The sequence below is a fragment of the Diadema antillarum genome, unplaced genomic scaffold (genome assembly GCF_040938485.1).
Source record: "Diadema antillarum isolate AM-2024a unplaced genomic scaffold, OU_Dant_1.0 seq00000403_RagTag, whole genome shotgun sequence".
NCBI lineage: Eukaryota > Metazoa > Echinodermata > Echinoidea > Diadematoida > Diadematidae > Diadema > Diadema antillarum.
The window spans coordinates 114,766-126,806 of NW_027271393.1; the positions used below are offsets into that span (position 1 = coordinate 114,766).

The 12,041-nt window shown below is 41.9% G+C and overlaps 2 protein-coding genes across 2 annotated transcripts in view; one reads left to right on the forward strand and one right to left on the reverse strand.

Annotated features, from left to right (window-relative positions):
* LOC139732183 (uncharacterized) overlaps nt 1-11,466 on the reverse strand; it is a 42,218-nt gene extending 30,752 nt beyond the window's left edge. Inside the window, exon 1 of the mRNA XM_071643056.1 lies at nt 11,391-11,466. The gene's annotated coding sequence lies outside the window, so the exon portion shown is untranslated. The remainder of the gene's footprint in view (nt 1-11,390) is intronic.
* LOC139732165 (integrase/recombinase xerD homolog) lies at nt 6,137-7,641 on the forward strand. The gene has a single exon (XM_071643035.1). The coding sequence runs from the start codon at nt 6,210-6,212 to the stop codon at nt 7,233-7,235; it is 1,026 nt and encodes a 341-aa protein (XP_071499136.1). The 5' UTR covers nt 6,137-6,209; the 3' UTR covers nt 7,236-7,641.
* Nucleotides 11,467-12,041: the final 575 nt, after the last annotated feature.

A 12,041-nucleotide genomic window follows, 5' to 3' on the forward strand; every position in this document is an offset into this window, starting at 1 on the left:
GTACACTGTTTAACGATGGAACAAGCGAGGGCGCCATAGTTAAAAGTTAAAGGAAGGAAGATTTTTTTTTCATGATCTACATCTCCATAATGAATTTTAATCGAATCCCCCTCCCCCCCCCCCCCCCCAACACGTAGCCAGCATTGTGCATATAAATGTGATGCAGCAGCAGCATAATACTGCCGAATCCTCCAGTACACATACCAGGGGAACACACTACTCCATCAAATAAATTGTCATTACACATGGTAGAGATATGAGATCAGCCATGACAGCAATCACTACCTTTCCAAACAGAGATAGCAATACAAGTGTAGCTTTTCCAAATTACTCGCATGAATTTCAATCAAATCGGTTGTCTCAAAGCGTCAATATGGATAGCGACTTTCATATTGTTTTTCAAAACAAACACACTCTTCACGAGAGATAGCAGTTTGCATTACCTGCATGATCTGAAACTGAAGTTTGCCATCTAAACATTATGCAGGGTTGCATTATGCCACATACTGAATAAGCTGTTATTTTCGCATACAGATATTTTCGCAAATGAGGTCACATCATTTTCGCAAGATGTTTTTGTGAATTCAACAATGCTGAACCTGAACCAATGCTTATTGTAAATGCGCTATTATACCCTTGTATAAGTTGTTATTTTCGCGTGCATATATTTTCACAAATGAGGAGGTCACAGACATTTTCCTGAGATGTTGTTTTCGCGACTTGACATCAAGGCTTATTGTAAATGCGCTATTACCCTAGGGCATGGCAACATTTTCACATGTTGTTAAATTCGCAAAACTTAAACCCTCACGAAAATAACAGCCTACATGTATACAGTATCTTTCAAGTCATAACCGCGACTCAACGTGGGAGCTATACAACACATGTTATGGACAGGAAAGAAGCCAGTTTAGAAATGCATACTACACGTAATCATAATGTGTGTGTTTGTGTCTGTCTTGGTCCTGTGCATTCCACCAAATGCATTTCTCACCCAACTTCATCTAACTTGCCATAAATCATTGCCTTTCATGTCGTCGCTCAAAACATCATCACTCTTCATGAGACTCCAGTCTGAAACTGAAGTTAGTCATCTAATAAGATTTACGCAACATACAAAGTAACCAGGAACTGAAAATCAGTACTTTTAGAGTCTACAATGAATATGGCAAATTGAAAGAAGTCTTTGAGAAGAGTGTGTGAGTGTTTACCTCAGTACAAAACTGTTATATGTCTGTGTGTGTATCTTTGTAGGTTCGAGTGCATACCCAAGTGTATACCCTGAAGCACAAAATATTACACAAGGCTCACAAGGGGTGTTCAAGGGTATGGAGATCATAATGGCTCATTTAGGCCGCGTTCATGCGAATTTCGTAGCCAGAATCACAAACATGAATCATGATTCAAAACGGTGTTTCAAATCACGGTCTCGGCGGAAGAGCGTTCATGCGGGCTTTCGCAAGGCTGATTCTGGCTCTGCTCATCCTTTGCCATTGCGCAGCGCACTGCGCAGTTTGACATAGAATCGGTGTATGGCGTTGATGTAAACAAACAAGTGCAAGTATGGTACCGAAACACTGCACGACTCATAAGACGTACACAAGCTTGCGAACAGAGCAAGAAGCTGTGGGATACCCTACCAGACACGCATGCGCACAGCGCACAATGACGTCATAGAATCATGATTGAAATCACGGTTGCGTTCAAGAAATATATTTTCAATTGTTAGCTGAGCTAACCTATTAGCATAAGAATGTTGACAGGTGCCGGGTTCGAAGCTTTCGCAGGCGGAGAGAGCTGTAGAGCTCACTGACCTAGTTCGACACGCAGCAGAACGGACGTCTTATTCCTTCTCGCTTCCATTATTATCGTGCACTAGCGGCAATGTGACTCTGCTCTCCGAAATCAAAATGTCGGATCAGGAATTCAGCAGAGAGCAAGACCACACCCTGGGTTCTGAAGTCCCCACAGTTTCTCAACCCGCAACACTGACCCCGTCATTTGTGAGCGACGCCATTAAAGAGGCTTTCGGTTCCTTTAAGGAGTATTTTGACTCTTCTATCGCCCAAGTGAAAGAGGAAAGCGAGAAAAAGCTCTCTGCCGCTTCCACGGAACTTCAACAACTAAAAAGGGCGTCGGAATTGTCATTTCGTTTCAAGGGCAACAGAGTTCAATTCGAATTCAACTCTAGTTTGCAGGAAAAGCTAGAGAAGGGCGTGGCCTTACTGGAGGAAGGCAAGCACGTTGCTGCCCTTTCCAAGTTGAAAGAGGGCATAGCCGACATCAGGAAAAGAAAGAAGTTAATCAGGCTTGCTGATAAATCTGATGCAGGTTAGTGTTTCAAAAGAATTATAAACATTCTTTGTGAGAGGTTCTAATCGTTGGTGTGATAATGAGGAAAGCGAGGGCGCGGAGCGCCTGGGCTAGAATGTATGTATTTTTAGAAGTGAAATTGAGTGATTGTTGCACACTGTGAAAAATTGAAAAATTGTATGATTATGTATGGAAATACAGTATGGAAAAAAAAAAAAAAAAAAAATTGTGGGGGGGGGGGGGCAAATGCCCCCCCCCCCCCCCTGCTGGGTACGCCGTAAGGCCATGGCGATAAGGGCTGAACACTCGTTATGGAAATTCCATGATATATTATATATATATACAACCTGCAAATTGTATCGTGACAGAAATATGCATTACATTGAGCAGGCTGCTGCTATTATGTAAATAAGTTTCAGTCTGCCAGCTTCGGTGAATTCTTGAATATGTGATTCTCTACAAATTATTTAATTGTTATGCAAAATAGCACTAGGTCTATCTCATTTTATAGGGTGGTCAGCAGTTGACGAATATCTGAGCGATGACCTTGCAAGCGATTCTGAGGATGAAAAACGTATCAGGCAGGCACAGGCAAGGGCGGCGAGAAAACGCAAATCGTCTCGGAACATCCCAGCCGCCAAGGGCAAACCTCCGAAGAGTGATGGATATAGGACTGCAAGCCCTTCTTCTGGTCACTTTTTTCGCGGCTTTAGCGGAAAAAGTAGATACGCTTATGGGGGTACCGGTAACTCCCCCACCCTTGGTTGGCGAGGGGCCAGCAGTGGGCCAAAGTCGACAGATTTCTGCTTCGCTTGCGGAAAGCAAGGGCACTGGAGAAGGGGGTGTCCAGGGGCCGGTAACCAAGGTCCCCCGATCAGGGATAACATCGCGCAGCAACGCTAATGGTCCTGCTTCTATGGAACAAAATGAGCAAGGTAAATTAGTTTGATCGTTTAATCCGTTGACTACGATGCACGAGTTATCTCGTGATAGCCGTTCCCCACCCAGATACTAAGCATGAGTTATCTCGGGGAAAAAGGAGCCCTTGAATGCACACTTTAAACCTAGAAATTCACATATAGTGGAATGTTAATCTGACTGAAAATAACATTCAATAATTGATGAATCAAGGGAACTGACATAGACTTCCTTGGGGTAACACCTTAGATATTAGAAGTGAAAATGGGGTGGAAAATCAAACAGCCAAGTCCGCCCTGTTAATGCGGCGGTATCGAGCGAGACTCGCGTATTCAACTAGACCGTAAGCAACGGGATAACTGTGTTCTCAACATGATTGCGATGAAGAACAATGAGATGATAGTGTATGAGAGAGGTCAGAGGAATAATTAAGAATGTTGTCATCAATGATGAATGGATAATGTAGTCTACTTCTTGTTGGAAGCGGGCATAACCAATTCGTGAGCTAGTACTTCTGATCTGAGTTCTCTTGTGATTTTACCACGTACAGGCGTTCGGTATGACACGCTGCATGGCGATGGCGCCAAGTTAATCCAGTCTTCCCTGAAAGATGAGTTGGAAACAGCTTCCGGTACTTCTCGAGATATTTCGGAGACAGACTTTAACTGCCCTAGCGGAGCTAGCAGTATCGCTTTTGCTGAAAGTGAACGGTACGAAGAAGAATTTTACTTAAACAATTACTTTGAATATGAGCAAGGTAGCTCAGAACCGATAGTCAAAGGAAGACTAAAGGCGTCAATACAATTTTGGAAAGACATTGGTGCATCTCAATTTGTGTTAGATACCATTGAACACGGTTATATGTTACCGTTATTGCAGACTCCTCCCCGACTAGAATCAAGAAACAATAAATCTGCCTTGTCTCACCCTGAATTTGTCAATGAAGCTGTTCTTGATCTATTAAAGAAAAAACTAATTGTTGAGTCTTTTGTTGCACCTCATGTTGTTAACCCCCTTTCAGTGTCAATTCAAAGCTCTGGTAAAAAGAGACTGATTCTTGATTTACGTTTAGTTAATAAATATTTGTGGAAGGACAAAGTTAAATTTGAGGATTGGAATATAGCACTTACTTATTTTAAAAAGGGAGATTTTATGTTTTCATTTGACCTTAAGTCAGGTTATCATCATTTTGATATTTTTCAGGACCATACTCGCTTTTTAGGATTTAGTTGGGATTTTGGTAATGGTCCTAGATATTATACTTTTCAAGTATTGCCGTTTGGCTTGTCCACAGCTCCGTACGTCTTTACAAAATGCCTCAAACCGATTGTTAACCATTGGCGAAGTAAAGGGATATTCATTGTTTTGTATTTAGATGATGGTTGGGGTCGTGCTGCTTCGTTTGATACATGCGAAGCCGTGGCCAAGGCAGTGAAAGATGACATATTAAAAGCAGGTTTGGTACCTAATGTCGAGAAATCGCAGTGGATCCCAGTCCAATGTTTGGATTGGCTTGGGTTAACATGGGATAGCAGTATTGGTTGTCTAAAGATTACCAAGAGGAGGATGAAGGACTTGGAGTCATGTTTGGACACTTTTCAGACACGTTTGCCAAATGTTTCAGCAAGAAAAATAGCGGCTATCGCTGGAAAGATCAATTCTCTTTACCCAGTAGTGGGTGCTTTAACTCAGTTAAAAACCAGATTTATGCATTACGAAATCATTCGCAGAGATCATTGGGATAAAGAGTACAATATAGACAGTGACAATAACTTGATTGCCGAGTTATTTTTCTGGAAGGAAAATCTTGGCATCCTTAATGAACGCATGTTGTTTGAGTATTCTATTCCACAGACCATTGTATACTCTGATGCCAGCAAGTCAGGCTGTGGAGCCTGGATTGGTGAGTGTGCTGGCATGAAAATGGCAAGAAACTGGACTAAAGTAGAAATGTCGAAAAGCTCCACTTGGAGAGAACTTATGGCGCTAAAGTTGGCGTTGAAATCATTTGCACCCTACTTGCGAAGTAAGGTTGCGAAAATAATCACAGACAATAGAGGTGTAGTCTCTATCGTGGAGAAGGGTAGCATGATTGCAGAATTGCACGAGCTTAGCTTGGACATTCTTAATTTTTGCAGAAAAAGTAGGATCACTTTACAGGTTCACTGGGTTCCCAGAGAGGAGAACCGTTGTGCAGATGCACTTAGTCGGATTATTGATTTCGATGACTGGGGAGTTTCTGTTGAATTCTTTAAATTTTTGGATGAGTTGTGGGGGCCCCATACTGTTGACAGGTTCGCAGATGATTCTAATTTCAAATTACCGAAGTTTAATTCTAAATATTGGTGTCCTAATACGGATGCAGTAGACGCGTTTTCGTGCGATTGGGCGGGCGAGAATAATTGGCTGGTGCCCCCTATCGATAGTATTGGGCAAGTTTTGAATCACGTTAGAGTGTGTTCCGCTATGGGAACTCTAGTTGTGCCATATTGGCCTTCTGCCCCATTTTGGCCCCTTTTGTTTTCGGAGAATAGAGAATCTCGTTTATTAATATCGCGTGTAGTAAGGATTGATAATCCTGAAGGAGTTTTCGTTCAAGGCAGAAATAGGAATTCTATATTTGGGACAAAGAAATTCCAAAGTCCAGTGTTATGTGTACGATTGAATGGGGTGGCGAGCGGCAAATGAAAATTCTGCATAATTTCATAACGTATCAGTCGTAGGACTATATTATGGCATCAGCCGCCTGGCTATGGAATCAGCCGCATGGCTATGGAATCAGCCGCATGGCTGTGGAATCAGCCGCATGGCTGTGGAATCTGCCGCAGGGCTGAATGAAAACTATGTAGCTTTCTTTCCGCGGTTTGACGAATTTTTATGCTGCGCTTGGCAGCGGCGAATGAAATTCATCTAAAATTTTAGCCTTTGGGGTCTATACACCATGTTGTTTAGGTGTCGAATGTATAGCATGTCTTGTAATGACCACACAGGATAGGTGTAAGTTGTGCTATTCCTCTTTTTATATTCCCCCCAGATTTTCGCCACAGGACGAATATGGTAAAACATTGACCAAGATTTTGGCAGCTTCAAGAGCTGATAACACGGTTTATAAATACAAGAGAGCTTGGTTAGCCTGGGAAGAATGGTGTACGCAATTTAAGGTAAATTCAGCTCTGGCCGAACCAGAAGACATTAGTCGATACCTCATTCATTTATACCAAAGTGGTGCTCCTTACTCCAGGATGGAGTCGGCCTTTTACGCTATAAAATGGCATTATGACTGTAATCCCAAGGTACACATTAACCCGTGTGATCGGAAGTTTCTACACATTGTACTTCAAGGATTGAAGAAGCTGCTGTATAAACCAATTGTAAAAAAGGAACCTATTACACCAGAAATTTTGAAGGCAGTTGTAGAGAAATATAGTTCTTCCACTAGTTTAGTGGATATTCGTTTATGTGCCATGATACTGATTGCATATGCTGGATTTCTACGATATGACGAACTGATAAATATTCGTAGGTGCGATCTTGATATGTATGTTTCCCATGTGAACATTTTCATTATGAAAAGTAAAACTGATATTTATAGACAAGGAGCATGGGTCCTCATAGGTGCTACTAATACACCAACCTGTCCGGTTTCGGCTTTGCGGAAGTATTTGTTGGCTGCGGAGTTAGATGATCCAGTTGATGAGAAATTTCTTTTCAGACCCGTCAATTATTGTAAGTCCAAAGAATCCTACAAATTAAGGGATGGACAATTGTCATACACTAGGTGTTTGGATCTGTTACGGGAAGCCCTGTCAGCAGTGGGTTTAGAACCGAAAAAGTTCGGCATGCACAGCCTTCGTAGCGGCGGTGCTACAGCGGCCGCAAAATTTGGAGTCCCAGATAGACTGTTTAAGAAGCATGGTAGATGGCGTTCAGAAACTGCCAAGGATGGATACATTAAAGATAGTATGAATGATCGTCTCTCGGTATCTTTGAATTTGGGCCTCTAAAACATTGCGTATGGATATAACGTTGATGGTATATGATAACGTTAGTAAGCAAATAAACTGCCTTGTTTATTCTGCACTATTATGAAGCATGTGAGATATTACTGACACATTGTTTATGGAATGAAACTTGGATTAAAATCTCCTAAATGAAATTGTATGCGTTTTGTTTCCTTGTTACCCGTTCTTTAATTGACTGAGAGGGGAGGGCATAGGAATAGCCCTGTCTTGCCGTCGAAGCTTGGTGCTCCCCTAGGATTCAGGTATTATGTATATATTATGTTCTTTTGCAGGTTATGCGTTAGGGAAGGGAGGCGGGATTGAAAATAATTTATTCACGTTTGAGTAGCGAATTAGGGAATAAATATATTTTCAATTGTTAGCTGAGCTAACCTATTAGCATAAGAATGTTGACAGGTGCCGGGTTCGAAGCTTTCGCAGGCGGAGAGAGCTGTAGAGCTCACTGACCTAGTTCGACACGCAGCAGAACGGACGTCTTATTCAGAGACGGAATTGCGACGTCCATCACTGGTATTGTCGGGACGGCCTGCAAGCTCAAGATAGAGGACCATATGACCAGGACGAAACATCTGTCGGGATAAGAGCATCGGGAGGCGGTAATGGTTCCGGCATGTCAAGAAGCAGTTCGTGAGGGTGGTTTCCAGGCGCGTACGTAAGTCATCAGTTCTCTCCGTCCGTTCTGTCTTGCCGTCGAAGCTTGGTGCTCCCCTAGGATTCAGGTATTATGTATATATTATGTTCTTTTGCAGGTTATGCGTTAGGGAAGGGAGGCGGGATTGAAAATAATTTATTCACGTTTGAGTAGCGAATTAGGGAATAAGAAAAGTGAAGAAAAGCAATAGGGAGATGGTGATAGAGAGAGAAAGCCTATACCTCGCGAGCATGTAATGTGAAATTACAAGTAACAAACTCAATGTAGGCTGAACAAAGAGAGTTGATTATTGCGTTGTATTCCTCTCTAGGGTGCATACACATGTGTACATGTACTCACACCACGTGGATCATAATTGCACCTGTCTCTCACATATACACTATACACTACAGTCGTATACAGTAAAACACGATATATTCGCGGCATGGAAATTTCGCGAATTGGAGCCGACGACCTTTCTCGCGGCATGAAATTTTCGCAAATTGCCACTGATCTTTAATGCATATTGTGTAGGCAAGAACAATCGCGTGCATTTTTATTTCGCGAATGTTGGCACTCATGAAATTCACGAAACTAAAATGCGCGCTAACATTCGTTTTACAGTAGTTCCTTGACTTGCTCCATTAACCCTCTTATCTTCATCACTATCAGAGCAAATTCTTTGCAATGTATACAACACCTGCTTGCAGCAATTTGTACAGTTAATTCTAAGCCGACTTTGAACTTGTACATTGTAGGTGGTCTTATATTACATCCCATAATGGAATGTGCCCCGAATTTGCTCATTCCATTCCAACCTTAAAGGTCCTGTTTACCTTTGGGAATAGTGATCAAAAAATTTTCAAGATATCACATTTGACGCATATGCGTAGGTCTGTTGTATCACAAAACATCCTACCATACCAAATTTTTGCAATAAAGCCTAAAATATAAAGAGATATCAGTATTTTTCTTATTAAACCATAACTGTAGACGGTTTAGTCTGGCAACATTTTTATTATAACTGTTGTTTATATTTTGTCTATTTAACAATTACTTAACATTGATTGTACGGATTCAAATTTTTACAGTGGTTGTTTCTATCCAAAACTCACATTTTGGAACTACATTGTATTTCAAAGCACTAATGCTGGGTTTTTGTTTCATCTGCAAATGGTAAATTGTGCCTTTAAGCTACCATATCATTTCTTGAATAGGGGCCTAGATGGTCTACTGAGTATTCCGTACAAATGGCATGTTAGGGTTAGAGTCCTTTCGAAGTCAAACTTGTGTAAATTACAGCCCTAAAATACAACCCCTGCCCTGGTTCCTCTGGCCTTGCCAATTGCCCTACAGCTTGGGCCTTGTCCACAATTACTGGACAGTAAATTTTGGACGCACACATCTCTGCGTATAGATGACATTCAATACGTGCAGGACTGCATAGACTAGCCTTACTGAGCATTGTAGGGGTCGAAATCGCCAAAAATGCGACACAAAATTTAGAAACACTAAGAATTTCAAATTTCACCTCAGATTTCAATTACTAAGAAGATGTTAATCTATCACACGATTTTATCACATAAATTGTTACTGTACAAAACGATATTTGAGCCTCATTTGTCAATGTTCTCTCTGTCGTCCGCTCGGTACAATTGTGGCCACGAATTGAAATTCCGGTGCATGGACGATGCAATATGTAAAAGACGTCGAATAATTTACATGCACTTGTATATTCCATTGCAAAAATTGTGTCCGGAATTAGGCCCAAAAAAAAAAATTGTTGCATTGGCGTAACCCGCCCGACCCTAAAAATTCCGCCGACCCCATGTTTTTTTATTATTTTTTTTGCTATCGATATCAAATATCTTGTTGATTGCGATCGCGATCGCACAAACCCGGAAGTGGAAACGGCTCTGGGGATATCGGATGTACGAGGGAGAGATCTAGCGCCTCGCATAAGCCTTCCTTGATCAGTACGTCATCTGTTTCCAACACGGACACGTACTCCAACAAGATTTATTCAGTGTATACGTAGCATTCAGACTGCGATGTATTGTGCACAGTTTTGCCATAGGTTTCTTGTGTGGAGAACTTACACGAATCTGTATATGTGGGACTGTAATAGAGATCGCCGTGTGCGATGAAAAGATCGTACATATGGGTCAATTTGCATCTATCTTATCTAAGTCAAAATAGTAAAATATGAAGTGAAAACATTCAGGATAGGGATTTCAACATCTTTAAATTCTGTGAAGGGGTATAATTCCAGTAATATCGGCCTCATAAATGATTTGTAGAATAGATGAACACAGCACATTCGGTGCAGCAGTTGTAACTGTTTACTGAGCTGAGCACGAGTTTTACACGTAAAATGCAGGTAGCAAAAACAAAAACAAAAAAAACGAAAAAAAAATCCGCCCGACCGACCCTATTTGAAAATCTCATGTTACGCCAATGTAACAATTTTTTTTTTTTGGCCTTACTGCGATTTTACACTGTGCTAAAAAATGACTTGTTGTAACTAGTTAGAGGGGGTAACTTCATGTCTATTTTCCAAAAATTGCAGGGGAAGGGGCGGAGTGAATAATTTAGACCATAACACAAGCCACCCATGACTCGACTACAATACCTACCGGCCTGATCCGAGTAGTCGGATCAGGCCGCTAGGTGCGGCAGTCTTGCATTGTGCGACTACGCTGGCGCCCGTGTTTTGATGGGCGCTCTGCATCGGTTGATTAAAACTCGATTTTTGAAGAAAAAAAAAACAGACAGGATTTTTTTCTTCTTTTCATCATGGATAGTGGACATGTGTGTGTAATAAAAAATCACCGTGCAAAGTTGCGACAATTTATACGTCAGATGTGAGATGAATAAGAAGTGAATAGGGGGCCTCATGAGGCGTTCCCCCCCGGGCCTCATGAGGCGTGGGGGCGGTCCTCATGAGGCGGGGCAGTCCTCGTACGCGGGAGCGGTCCTCATAAGCGGGTTTCCCGGACTGTCCTGATTGGCTGTTTGCTGTGGAAAGTTGTCATTCCAGCAAGAGTTGTCATCCCAACATCTTTACTTTATGAAATGGGGCCTGCAGGACTCGACACGCGACAAGCCAACCCATGATAGCTCAGCCTCAGCCCAGTCAGCCACTGCACTGTACAAGCACAACTGCTAACGCACCAGAGTGCGTAAACAGTCAAGTCTGACTGAGAAGCGCCAAAAAACTCAACAAAAACAAAAACAGCAACGGCAACAACAACAACAACAACAACAACAACCTGGCTGCAGTTGAATTCAGGACGTGCAGTGACAGTGTAGTGCAGTGCCAGTGCAATGCCAGTGGTGAGCCGAGTCTGGAGTGACGCGACGGAGAAACTGAGCTTTCACCATGGCCATGTTCACTAGCAAAGATTAAGAATAAGATTAAGGCTAAGATTACCAACGGTAGCCACAAGACAGGCAATCATTAGTTTGCACGCATATCATGTAACAGCGTCAAGACAGTCACTCACCAATACTGAATGAGCCAAGCTGGTTGCTTGTTCTCGTATTAAGCCAGCCGATCATGCAAAGTGCGGGTTGCGATCAGATCATGAGCAATGGGCCTGGGACAAGCAACGAGCGCCGTGCCTATGCAGTGTGGGCCCATTTCATGTCAGGGGGGTAAACAACGTAGACCCTATCTCTGGCAGGCAATAAGCGTCAATGGCTCTGCAATAAACACAACACGGCAGCGTAGTTTGTCAATAGGGTAGTTTTAGTCGGAGATTTCGGTCAAAGTTGCCAAACTAGTACTTCCTCAGTTTAAATATTTAAAATATGATGCGTTAAGTTATAAGACAAACTATATATCCATAATAAATATAAATTTTGTTACATAAAATCTTTTTATAAAAAATTATCATATTGTTTTTCTTTTGTGCCAAATTTTAACACTACAGAAAACTCTTTTCATAATAAAACTTCTACTGTCGCCAGCTTGTCGAACGTTTCACTCACACAAGCCAAATGGTGTGACTACGCGCCATAATATAATTCTATGAATCCACTTTATTTCCCATAAGTGCGTGTCTTCTAGTATGCGCTGTTCGAATGAGATAATCCTGATTTTCCTATTCAGATACCAAAATCATGGGTTAATCTCAAGAGTTAATCTGTATTTT

What these genes read in the sequence shown, in the direction of transcription:
- LOC139732165 (XM_071643035.1), top strand. Translation starts at nt 6,210, where the DNA reads ATGACCACACAGGATAGGTGTAAGTTGTGCTATTCCTCTTTTTATATT.